General features: G+C 42.6%; 1 protein-coding gene across 3 annotated transcripts in view; it reads right to left on the reverse strand.

The window, feature by feature from the left end:
• Positions 1-2743: 2743 nt before the first annotated feature.
• Positions 2744-13783, reverse strand: part of LOC127583957 (myocardial zonula adherens protein-like) — a 93977-nt gene continuing 82937 nt past the window's right edge. For 2 of the 3 annotated variants that reach the window (XM_052040416.1, XM_052040417.1), the window contains 5 exons: positions 11078-11172; positions 9395-9500; positions 7937-8020; positions 5095-5195; positions 2744-2880 (listed from right to left, as the gene is read on the reverse strand). In XM_052040416.1, coding sequence (XP_051896376.1) covers positions 2796-2880; positions 5095-5195; positions 7937-8020; positions 9395-9500; positions 11078-11172 — 471 coding nt within the window. In that variant the 3' untranslated portion in view covers positions 2744-2795. Of the gene's footprint in view, positions 2881-5094; positions 5196-7936; positions 8021-9394; positions 9501-11077; positions 11173-13783 lie in introns of those variants that run through there. The other variant, XM_052040418.1, reaches the window with a different exon arrangement.

Consider the following 13783-nt stretch of genomic DNA (forward strand, 5'->3'; position numbering starts at 1 on the left):
CACCACCCTCTCTCATTCTGCACCACCACTGTGTATGTCATTAGCCGATCGCCTGCCACTCTTCTGGGGTTCTGTCCATGACCCTGTGTCCCTGGAGAAGGAGAATACGGTATCTGCGGGTACAACAGGGGATTTCCGGGACCAGTGGGCACCACAGGGGCTTGAATGCATTCTGGATAGTGATGACCATGTTATAATTTGAAATTGTAAATAGTGCATATCGTGAAGTACTGTAATCTGGTATTGATCTGTAATCACCGAATAAACCACCTTCAGAAAAGGAAATAAAACGTGTGTGTCATTCAATCCTTCCTCTTTCTTTGCAACTCAAAATGTGTCTGATTTCCAACTTGCCCTAGTTCTGATGAAGGATCACAGATGCTGTCTGATCTGCTGAGTATTTCCAGCACTTTGATTTTATTTCAGGTTTTCAGCATCTGCACTTTGCCATTTGATTACTGTTAAGCCAAAGCCCAGTCTTCCCTTTTGGATGAATGTTAAAGATCCATGGTACTATTGAGAAATCCATGAGAGATACTTACCTGTCAACCAATCTCACCAAATAAATAGCTTAGCTGTTTCTAGATTTTGTGGGACCTTCCCATCTTGGCTGCCATGGTTTCTTTGCTACAGCAGTGACTGTGTTGACTGTAGAATGCTTTTGGAGGTTTTGAGTTTGTGAAAGGAACTAACAAAATGAAAATTCTTTCCTTTGATCAAACAAATGAAGGTAATATGCTTTTAAACTCAAATAAGCTGATGCTGTTGTAAGGATAACATTATATGGTAGGACAGCATGGAGTGCAGTTAAACCCCAGGTGACCCAATCAATGACCAGACTGGACTCCACTGTTTACCTCAACAGAGGTTCCTAACACTGCTTCTGTTTTCATTTAATTCTGCCCCAAGCTGCACTGAATTTTAACTTAAACCAGATTTCAGCAGTTCACTTCTTTTCCATTTTATGGCATCTTAGCTGCTTTCATCTCAGTAACAGTGCCTGAAGATTTCTGACTTTCTGTATAAAGTTACATCAGCAACATTACTATACACTCAAACCTAAAAAGTAAAATATCCCATGTGAGCACTTTGCATGCTCTTTCATCGGTGCTACTTCATGAAATAATTAATTATAAAAGTGGCTGTTAACGGCAGAAGCCTATCTTAACAAGTTCCTTTTAAACAGGCCTTGAATAAACAGACAGGAGGATCTGCTGACTTTATTGTTGAATCAGAGTTAGATCTAGCTTGCATTTATTTGTTTTGCTGCACCTTTTATTTATACTTCTCTTGATGATATGATTACCACTAAAGAAGCAATACAAACAATTTATTGGACATCTAGCCTCACTGATGTCACAGGGACATGACCAAGTTACTTGACAGTGATAAATCTGAAGTTTGCCTTGTCTTATGGCAACACACCCACCTATTTTCTCTTTTCAATCTGTTATCTTTAAAACTAATCAGAAATCTATAACTTTTACCTCTCAAATAGCTGGTTTGCTTCCCTTGGCGGCAGGAAGTCACTGGTTTGAGCCTCATTATAGACAAGAGCACAGACCTTACAAATCAGGAGGTGTAGGCCACTAGGCCCGTCAAGCCTGTTCTGCCATTTAATAAGATCTTGACCTATCTGATTGTGACCTCAACTACATGATTCTGCCTATCGCCAGTAAACTGATGCAGGTAGAAGATACAGGAGCCTGAAGCCACGTACCACCAGACTTAAGGACAGCTTCTATCCCACTGTGATAAGACTATTGAAATGGTTCCCTTATACGATGAGATGGACTCTGACCTCACGATCTACCTTGTTGTGACCTTGCACCTTATTGCACTGCACTTTCTCTGTAGCTGTGACACTTTACTCGGTACTGTTATTGTTTTTACCTGTACTACATCAATGCACTCTGTACTAACCCAATGTAACTGCACTGTGTAATGAATTGACCTGTACGATCAGTATGCGAGGGAAGTTTTTCACTGTACCTTGGTACAAGTGACAATAATAAACCAATACCAATACTTTCAGCCCATGTTTATCAAGAGTATTCAATGATTCTGCTTCCACTGGTTTTTGGGGAAGGGAGTTCCAAAGACTCACACCTCCCTGAGAGAGAAAACCTCATCTCTGTCTGAAAGGGGAGAACCCTACTTTCTTAATTCCTGTGAAATATTACCCACAGAGTCCCACTCAGAAGTATCATTGCCAATCTATATCCAATTGTCTTCTGCAAGATTGCATTAAGCTGTGCACTCCATGGTACTCTGTGGAGCATAATTTCACTTTGTGATTAATAGTAAGTTACACTGTGACTGAATTGGAACAGCATCACATTCAGCTGCAACGTTAAACATCAGGAATTACCATGCAGAACAACAAAATGACGTTACTTGTCAATAAAATAGAGCTTTTAACTCTCAAGAATAATTCTGTAAAACCCCTTTAAGAATTGTTTTCCTGCATTTATATATCACCTTAGATAAAAATAATTAGTTTCAGTTCCTAAACCAAAATAACAAGCACAGAAGTTATAATACAAAATATTGATAATAAATACTGCATATTGTCCTTTATTGATCTCATGCACATACAACATGTCTGGTGTGCATAGATTGATGAAGAGGGATTTTATCCTTCATTTATGTTATAAATGTTATTGCACTTTTGGAATAAAGAATCATCTTCATACCAAACCACTTCTGAGCAGCACCAACTCAGTCAAACTAGCTGCTGTTGGATTGCTTCGCATATTCAGCTGGACATAAGTATTGTTAAACGAGCAAGACGGTCAGGGCATCTCTTTCTGTAGACTTAATTCCAACAGCCTCATGTATGGGGTGGATACATTTTGGTTGCTTTTCACTGGAGTAATGCTGTTACCAACAAATTGCAAAGAATACATCTGTTAGCTTTCATCCACACATGAAGTTTGAAAGAAAGAAGCAAAATCTTAAGGTGTGATTCAGGCAAACAGTCAACTGTCCAAACCCACACCTACACTGCAAGCTCGTTGTCAATAACTGCATGAAAGTGGTCAGAAGGATCAGCTGGCTGGCGGAGGGAGTGAAAGAGTAACGATTGTGCAGCAGGTAAGTCATTGGGAGGAGAGTTAAGGAAGCCCTCGCGATTGGATGGGTGTGGTTTCTTACAGAGTCTGGAAAAGCACTCCTCTTGCTCCTTGCTTCAGAAGGAAAGTCAAAGAAAAGAAGCTTTTAAAAAGCTTGGGACTTATCTGCCCATCCTTATCTCTTGGGAGAACCATAATGGTATTCTGCTTTAGGCGAAGGTTAAAATAGCAGTCAGGCCCCAATGATGTCATCAGAGTTAGACCTACATCCTTGTGGAAGATCCCTGACATTTTTCAATGGGTGTCCTCTATGTCTGTCGAGAAGAGGAGGTTCGATACCAGACTGCAGCACATTAGGGAGCCCCGGATTATCTTAATTTACAGCACACCAGGTTTCTGCCATGTGGACACACTGTAAAACCACTCTATGTGCATCCAATAGGAGTGCCATGAAAGTGCAGAGTGGTAAAGATTACTACAAGCACCTTGCATACGAAACCCCAGTAATGCAAATGTTGTCTCCAAGCTGCAGGCTGGAGATTTGGAATCTGTAATCAGTGAGATTTTAGCAGCACGGTGCTGATCTACTTCAAAACTATACAGTATTTATTGGCTAATTTCTACATTCTTTCCTTGGTTTCCTCCCTCTTGTTAACATTTCATACTTACAGCCTTTCATAGGCTATTGTGCACAATTAACGTCTGTTTTCTTCACAGGTGTAGAGTGACAACACAGGTCTGTTAATTTCTCAGAAGCCCTGGTTATACTACAGCTAGAGCACTGTGTTCCGTCCTGGGCGTCGAGGATTTCAAGAGCTAGGGGAGGCTGCCAAAGAGATTTATTAGGATAGTAAATGGAAAAAAAAGGACTTAAATTATGTGGAGATGCTGGCATTCTCCTCAGAGCAGGGAATGGTGATGGGAGATTGACTGGAAGTTGAAAATTATGAAGCGTTTCAATAAAAGAATCTACTTTCAGTGACAGGAGATTTAGTGATCTGAGGAGACAGATTCTTGATGACTGGCAGAGGGTCTGGAGAAGACAAGGAAAGTTTCATTCTACACAAGGAATTATTCTGATCTGGAATACAGGTGCTTGAATGAGTGGTGGAAGAAGATCATAACTTTCAAAGGGAAATTGGTTATATAATTGGAAAGGTAAAAACTGCCAGATGACAAGGAAAGAACAGGCAAGCATGATTAGTTGGATGGTCAGTTCAAAGAGCCAGCACAGGCATATGGACTGATGGCCTTCTTGTGTACACTTTCATGATGTTCTGCTTATGTTTCAAACTGTGCAGTTATTTCTGCTTTGCATTTTAAATGATTTTGTCGGGTTTGAAATATTTGCAGCATGAAGTGGTGTGCAAGGCACTGTCACCGTTGTACTTAAGCCCCATTCGTGAGATTTGAATACAAAAATCTGGGCTGGTTCTCCAGTCTAGTACTGTGGGTGTGCTCCAGTCTCAGTAGAGGTGTGGAATGGTCCCATCCACCTTCTCAGGTTGATTAAAAGATTCCGAGACTCTTGGTTCAAGGAAGGGCAGTGGTACCCTGTGGTGCCCTGACCAACAGAATATCCTGTCTGCTTTCGGGAGCTGGCAGTGTACACTCTGGCTGCAGCACTTCATTAGACGAGTGACTATACTTCAGTTGCTGAAAAGTACCTTGGAACATTCTGAATGGGCCGTGAACATGCAATATCTTTTGTTCCCTTCCAGAAGCGGGGAGGATTAATTCAGCAGGACTGACTTTCTGTCTGGGCACTGTTGGTGGCGATGAGCGTTCAAGGGAGTTTTAGTTTGGATATCACAGGACCCCATTTTCCATTCACCTCAAGATATAGCAAACTGTCCTTTCTCACCCCAAATCCCAACACCCCCCCCACCCCCAGAACCTGCATCTCCCTTGCCAACATTGGATAAGAGTCTCAAGCATTAAATTTTAGCTTTCCCTGGAGTGTTGCTTTTTGCTGATCCCAAAATGTTGATGGAGAAGAGCTGGAAGGGTTGTTCATTACCTGCTGGGAATATCACAAGACACAGCTTGTTCCCTGGTTTCCACTCTCCTCTGTTGACCCAGTGACATCATATAGTCCAGTTTGTCTTGTAGTTCTTTGTTCTAGAGATCAAATAAACCAGATCAAATACATCAGGAAAATAACTAACATTTATTTGGTGGGAGCAGTTTACATCTGAATTCAGGCATGTGCACAACTGAGTGGTGAACTCAATTATATTAAATACCTTGTACGAATAAAACTGTGAGCTTGACAACTGTCCGCTTACTTATGTATGCATTTCAGTTTTATCTGTAATTTATTCTGTAGGACTTCTGCCAGTATATTCTCATGTTATTTTATAATCCTACAGTATATAATCTATAACCTTACAGTATTGATCCTATATTGAATTTTCTCCATTAATGAAATTTAACATTACTGATTATTTTCTGGTTAACCACTTTAGGCCTGCTTCTATTAATGATCATGCTAAGATTTAATGATGTCTAAAAAATCCATTTGGCATCGTGTGATCACTAATAAGGTGTCACGGTGATGCAGCTTGTCGAGATGCTGCCTCACAGATCCAGCAACAGGTTCGATCCTGACCGTTGGTGTTGTCAGCAAGGAGTTTGCAAGTTCTCCCTGTGACTGTGTGGGTTTCTTCTGGGTGCTCTGGGTTCTTCCCATGTCCCAAAGATATGCAGGTTGGCAGGTTAATTGGCCTAGTGTGTAGGTGAGAGGTGGGATCTGGGAATGTTGATGGGAATGTGGGGAGAATAAAATTGAGTTAGGGTGGAAATAGTATTGTGCTCAGTTCTGGTCGCCTCACTACAGGAAAGATGTGGAAGCCATAGAAAGGGTGCAGAGGAGATTTACAAGGATGCTGCCTGGAATGCGGAGCATGCCTTATGAAAGCAGGTTGAGGGAACTCGGCCTTTCCTCCTTGGAGAGATGGAGGATGAGGGGGGGCCTGATAGAGGTGTATAAGATGATGAGAGGTATTGATCAGGTAGATAGTCAGAGGCTTTTCCCCAGGGCTGAAATGGTGGCCACAAGAGGACATAGGTTTAAGGTGCTGGGGAGTAGGTATAGAGGAGATGTCAGGGGTAAGTTTTTTACTCAGAGAGTGGTGAGTGCGTGGAATGGGCTGCCGGAAACGGTGGTGGAGGCGGATACGATAGGGTCTTTCAAGAGACTGTTGGATAGGTACATGGAGCTGAGCAAAATAGAGGGCTATGGGTAAGCCTAGTAATTACTAGGGTAGGGACATGTTCGGCACAGCTTTATGGGCCGAAGGGCCTGAATTGTGCTGTAGTTTTTCTATGTTTCTATGGTTGGCATATTCTCAGTGGACCCAAGAGCCTGTTTCTGTGCTGTATCTTTAAAACTTTATTTATACAGCCCAGTAACAGGCCCTTCCGGCCCAACGAGCCCACGCTGCCCAATTACACCCATGTTAACCTACTAACCCGTACATCTTTAGAATGTGGGAGGAAACCCACGCAGTCACAGGGAGAATATACAAACTCCTTACAGACAGTGGCAGGAATTGAACCCCAGTCGCTGGCGCTGTAATAGCGTTACGTTAACCACTATGCTACCGTGCTGCCCGATGATTCCATGACTCTAAAGGTCTAGGACCCAATTCTGTACTTCCACCGTGGGCTTGTGTGCTGGGTCAGAAACTATTCCTTGTATTCAAACAAACACCTCAGAACTAGAAACATTAATGCCACCGGTGTAAATTATATCCTGAAAGATGCTCTTTATTTCTTTTTCAATCTCAGCAGTGAAGATATAAGAGTGTTCAGTTCTGGAAACAAGCTCCCCAGAAGTAAGAACAAGCCTTTAGTTTCCTTGATATTCTGGATTTTGCACCAAAATCATGGACAAATTTTCTTCCTTATTTCTTGAAAGAATTGGTGCAGCCTGCTGTTCAGTGACATTGACCTGGCACCAATTATTAACTTGGCTCAATGACAATTACTCAGGTCTGAGCCCGTCAAGGGTTCAGAGTGGAGGAATCACTGCCGTGTCCCAATCCTACCTTCCAATCATCTTCCCTCAACAACATCACCTCATCCAAACTCAGCTCCTCGTCCATCACAGCACACCGACCTCCCCTCCCCTAATAATCCCAATATAAGATCCTTATGCTTATGTTAAACCTCTTATATCTATGCCATCTCCTCTGATGCTTACAAAACTCTCTGGTCCTCCCTTCCGTTGACCCACATTTCACAGTCTTGCTTTCACTTACTTAGACCACATGTTCTGGAATAATGTCCATCAAACCACCCCCCCCCCCACCTTCCTTAAATCCCAAGCTTTCTCCCAATTTTCCATCCCTCATTTGGCTCAACATCCATCTTTATCTGATTACTCTACTATGAAGGACCTTGGGAAGTTTATCTGCCCTGGTCTTTTCAGGCAGGCTGTTGTTATCAATCACTCCTCCTTCTGACTTGAGCTGTGTCCACCAGCGAGCACAGGAGAAAACTTGGCAGTAGCTGCCCTGACCAAGCCTCCCATCCTTAAGTCAAAAGACCCCATTTGGGGTTCCCACCCTGCTCCCCCCACCCCACCTCCGCCGAATCCCAGGAGACTGCAGGAATTAAATATTAATTTTTGGGACATTGTTGTGTGACCCAGAAGGAAGACCAAAGGGGAAATAAAGAACTAATTTAAGGAGAAAATTCTATGATGACTTCCGTTGTTAAAAATAAGGTCAGGATGTGTTGAAGGCAGCTAAAAAAAATCATATTGAAGAGATTTTTCACTTTCCAATCGGTTGTGAGAAGATGGTCATTGGAAAGAGAATTTGTCCTTGAAATGATCGTGAAAATGAAGACCCTACCTCAGCTTCCAAGAAAGAAATTCTTTCCATCATGTTCTCAATAATTGCATCTTTGTGTTGGATTTTGCTCTTAAGAATTTCAATCTGTAGAGTTCAAGAACAAAAGTCAATGTACAGCAGAATTGTCAGCCTTAGCAGAGCATTAACATTAACAACATTGTGAACAGTTGTGAACATTAGGATTTCAGTAATGAGTTGAGCTATTCTGACAACATGATATTTGATCTAGGGTAGCTGCAGAGTTGCACATTATGCCTTCTTCATTAAAATAATTAGCCTTGATTTTCCTGGATGCATCAAATGGAGGCTCAGCTATAACCATTCTCAGTGACTTCACTGGCAACTTTTTGTCCTTTATAAAGAAACAGGATGTTGGCTGATCACTGCTCAAAGTCAGTGATACCTGCAACTGCCGTGCACAGCCAAAGGCAGAAAGACAGGGGCTGAAAAATAAACCCATGTTTTCCAAACCCACACTTGATTAGCACCTCCATCCACCACATGAAAGCATTCATTCCCTTCACCCTGTGCCACCCTGTACCACAAAATGCACTACCAGGGCATCATTGATGGCACTTCCCAAACCCATGACCTCTACTAGGAAGGACAAGGAGAGCAAATCACATATTGTTCTGAATTGGAAATACATCAGTATTGTTTCATTGTACCCAGGCCAAAACCCTGAAACACCCTACCTCATGGCTCTGTGGGAGTACCTACACCAGAGGAACTGCTGTGGTTCAAGTTGGTAGCTCACCGCCACTTTCTTGAGCGCAGTTAAAGATGGGAAATATCATATCCCATGAATAAAGAAGCGTGCCAATAATTGACTTTCAGCACTGAATTCTTGGGAGATGACAGAATTGGAATGAGTGAATTCTCTGTCCCATAGGGAAAGGAAGTAATGTAATATGATTGAGACACAGAAACACAGCTCCTCCTGCTGGCCAGTTGTCCACACCTCAGGTCCCAGGCCAACTGAGCTTTCATTTCGGTTCATTACGGCAAGAGACAGTCGTCCAGTTATGTTAAAACAAAGCCGCCCTGTTAAAACCATTCATTCTTTCCGCTATAGAGTGAACTGAAGCTATTATAAGACTGTTCGTTTCCAAGCAGTCTTTTTAATTGGATGTAACAGTGACCTTCAATTCCAACATGTTTAACTTACTAAATGAGATTTTCCCTCAGCTCATTGTGGACCCTTTCAGCACCACTCATGTCAAATCAGAATGGACTAAACCCTCTGTATTGCTTCTTATATTGCACAAAAAAGAAAATGTCTTGGTAACAATTTGGTAATGTAAAAGGCTCAAAGCACTCTGCTGAGGTTTGAACTGTTTCCAAAGTGAACGGGTGTGAGTATTTTATTAATGCATATTATATAACATTGATAAGAGTTAAAACAAAACATCTGATGCAGTGATTCTTCAAACTGATGAACAGTTGTCCGTTTCTCACCTCTTCAATCATTTGCTTGACTTTCCTCTGTTGACAGTGTACCATGTTGTCCAGGTGTTGAATTCTTTCCCGCAGACTGACAGCTTCCTCCTCCACTTTCTGCAACCTGACACGGGCAAGGATTAACAGAAATTGTGTCAACTGATGCAGAGGTTTCCACAAGACCATAAATCTGCTGGCCGGCGAGCTTGCCCCCGCTCTGCCTCCACATTCCTTCCCGTTACTGAAGTGCCTCGTGAGATCTAATATGATTGATTACCAATCGCCGAAGTCAATAGGCGAAATTCCAATTAAATAATTGGAGCAAGGTGCAAGAGGCCCAGAGGGTTTGTATTCCCCTCTGGGGGGAGTTAGTATTCCTTGGAGAGGTTTGGTCCTTTGGGAGAGGTAGAAACTGTTCCCCATGGGGAGACAAAGAGAAAAGAAGAGAAGGGAGAGACGGAGAGAAAAATAGAGGCAGAGGAAAGTAGAGAGAAGGGCGGGGAAGAAAGAGAGAGTGTGGGAGAGGGAGGGAGGAATGGGGAGAGAAAGAGGAAAAGAGGGAAGAAAGGAGGGGAGGTGGGAGGGATGGGGAGAAGGGAGAGCACGTGCGTTCTTCACAATAGTTTGTATTACATCAGGCAGGAATACACTACAAATGAGATTCTATGGATTATTTAACTTTCTGATGCCCACTGGAATATTGTTTGAATTATTTGAAATAAAATGCTTCATTCCACAGCCGTTATTCCATCTTCTATCTCCCTGTGTATTCAAGCACTCTCTGCCATCATCCTGAGTTGTTCATGTTTTGCATTTATCTGTGTAACACAGAGTGATCCACGTCTTCACTCCAAAGGTTAACACCAGCCCATCTCACCAGGACCCTTGTGAATCTCTGCTCCAATGACATGTCTTCATTCAAACTTTCCCGAAGGTTCTTTCCACACCCCACCGTGTTTCCAGCTGCCAGCCAACCGTTCCAAATGGTGGCCAGTTTCACAAATTGGATCGAAATGCACAAGTAACTCGCAATAATGCTCCCTTCCCCATCACCAACCCTACCCTTCCCATTGCAGCCCCAATCTACTTGCTCGAGTGGAAGGAATCAGTAGGACGGCACTCTATTCCGGTCCTAGCTAGGATTTGCTCCCAATAAACACAACCGCAAACAAATTAACAACTTGTGCAACGTTCCTGGTTCTGGGATCCTTTTGGCTGCCTCAGTTGCCCCCTCAGCAATAGTGACTCCACTCAAAAGTATTTATTAGTTGTGAGCTGCTTGGAGTATCTACAGGGCATAACATGGAACTTTATAATGTGAGTTATAATGGGGTAGCAGAGAGAATTCAAATGCATCAGTCAGGAGTGAAAGTATTGAGCAGCAATCCAGCAGCCAATCACAGCCCTCCTCTTCAATATTCTACAACTTAACATTATTAACAATAAAAAATGAGGTAAGTGCTATATGGAAGTTCCAGCATTATAAACGTGGTGCAGAAATGTTACTGCACATCAGGGATATAGCCAGGAGGGAGAGAGGTTTATAGTAATGTATTGGGAATTAATTAATATAGAACTATTGACATAATTAAGATTGTAAATAAGTAGTCTTTCTTGAAAAATAAGAACAAATCTAATTGAATTATGAGATTCCATTGCACGTCTGTGAAGAATGCAGAGCCAGATTTGATTTATCTGTACCTCTCACTGCTCTGTGCGTCTGGTTCATCTCTCTGTCTGAGCTGTCGGAGCTGTTCCTCTTGTTCCTGTAACCTCTGCTGTAAGAGGTGACGCTCCTGTAATGAGAGATCAGACACTGGTCAGATCATTTCATTAAAGCCCATTTAATCCAAAAAGAATCAACAATCTGCACATTCCCACATTTTAGATCATTTGCAGTTTAGTTTTCCAAATAGTTAACTGATTTACATTTAAATATTGTTTTGCCTAATGTCAGCATGAATGGGAACCCTTGCCTTTGGATGCGAAGAGCTTAGATTCCTTCATCTGTTGCAGTAATTGTCATGCTGGGATGCAGGTCCAAACATTGTGTCCACTCTTCTGCTCCAGCTTGTCAATCTTTTCCATACACACACATCCATGTATGGCTACCGGGAGCAAGCATCAAGTGGGAAGTTTGGTTCTGAGCATGCATCAGAACGTTCAGCCCCTCGAGTCCTACATCCACATCCTACCCCTAACACCAGTCCTGGGCTACTTTAACTCCTGGTCTTGCTTACATTGCGATCTAGACTGTGTGGGGCATCAGACACTGGCCATCCTGGATGCCATCCCCTGCACGAGGGTAAGCAGTAGGAAATTTCAGAAGTGCCTGGTGGAAGGGAAGCCCACACTTACTAAGCGTAACTTGGAGAAGCCGACTCCAACGAGTGCACCACAGATCCTCACATCCTGCAGACTAATCTTTTGCGATTAAAATGACCTCAGCACATTCCCCTCAAAATACAATTGACATCTTAATGAAAATGAAGAACATTTCAAAGGGAATCAGATATCTTTAGTCTCAGTACCGTTTACATAACACTGCTGTGTCTATTTGGAAGAGATGGGTGAGATAGCAACAAAGTTGGAACTACTGAAAACTTCTTCTCAGGCAGCCCCTTGAGATTAAGGATGACTTGTTTCCACAATGGTTTTGTGGATTGGGAGGTGGTTGATGAGACCAATATGAGAACCATGGACTCCTCCAAAGATTGGTCAGGAGGTGCGTGATGGTGATGTTGGTGCTGGTAGTTGAGGGGGTGGGGGGAGAGGGGCAGCAGGCAGGTAGGTTATGAGGCGATGCCTTCCTTCTGCCACTTAGCAGGTACTCAATACCCCAGTACTCAATACCCAGCCCACTGCTCCTTCTCATAGGCCCAGGAGCCAGTGGGGATTTTGCAGCTCCTCAAGGGGGCTTTGAGACATCCTTGAATCTTTCCCTCTGTCCTCCTGGTAATCTCTTCACATCACAGAGCTGGGAAAAGGATGATTTTTTGGGGGAGTCTTGAGTAAAGAAACCTGTTTTCAAAACAATGGCATGAAGCCTCTTGTGTTTTTTTTAAATTCATTTTTCTTGAAACAGATACTGTTGACTACTTGGCTACGCAGTTATTAACATTTCAATAGAACAAAGGGCAGACCTATATTTATAAAGCACCTATCAAAGCCTCCAGACATCCCAAAGTTCTTTACAGCCAAAGTTCTACCCTTGAAATGCACACTGCAATGTAGGGATCATGCATAGCAAGGTTGCACAAACTAAAACGCGACAACTTTAGTTGTGCTGATTGAGGAATAAATGTTGGCCTGGACACTAGGAACTCTGGACCTCTCATACGCTGAAAGCTGAACTCTTGATCTCCCAATCTACCTCAACATAGCCCTTGCACTTTATTTGTTTACCTGTACTGCAGTTTCTCTGTAGCAACAACATATTCTGCAATCTGTTTTTTTCACTGCCTCCATTTTTTTTTACTGCCTCCATGGCATAATCTGGATGGCACACAACCAAAACTTTTCACTATATCTTGATACACATGACAATGATAAACCAACGCCAAGCTCCTGTTCTTCAAAATTGTGCCATGGGCCATTCACCATTAACCCAAGGGAGCAGGCAGAGCCTTGAGTTCACTTGGTAATGTTACCAGCAGTTATATAACACATGAAGGATATCAGTCACAGTGCTGTGTGCTTTTTCTTAGAGACACAAAATTTCTGAAGATGCTAGAATCTGGAGCAACACACTAAAAGTGCTGGAGGAACTCAGCAGGTCAGGCAGCATCCATGGAGGAAAATAAGGTTTGAATATATTGTCGTGGTCTTCATTATCAAAAGTTCACCTCCAGGTGTCAGCAGCGAGCTGGAAGCCAGTGTGGATCCAACATGCTGACTGGGCTCCTTTTGTGTCATAAGTTAACGACCAAACTGAGAGATGTCTCCAAATGTAGTGCAACGTCTATTCCAAAATGAGATCCCCAGACCTTAGGAGAACCTGCAAGGAATTCCTGACTTTATCATAGGTCTGAACCTCTGCATCAGATTGTTGTGTTTGTTTTGGTGGAGAGTTTCCAAATGTATAAATGACTCTATGGTCAAACGACTTTCAACACGGCTTACGCCTGTTGTTGAAGTAACAAAGTCCTTCTTGCTGCATTTTCTATTGTGATTGCAGCAGGGAGGACTTCTTACTTCTCTAAGGCCATTGTGGGGGTCTCTCCCACAGAAACTGGGATGTGTTAATACTTGCGTGAATTCCATTCCGTTTGTTAATGTTGACAGGAAAATCCACAGGCAAGAATTTGAAAGAAGCAAGCAGTCTGTTCCTTTTTGTTCATTGCAAGACAGGTGTCTGTATCTCTTTCTTTACGCACAGATTGACACACTTACTCACACTCACTCTGT

This window comes from Pristis pectinata, chromosome 28, assembly GCF_009764475.1.
Source record: "Pristis pectinata isolate sPriPec2 chromosome 28, sPriPec2.1.pri, whole genome shotgun sequence".
Taxonomy (NCBI): domain Eukaryota; kingdom Metazoa; phylum Chordata; class Chondrichthyes; order Rhinopristiformes; family Pristidae; genus Pristis; species Pristis pectinata.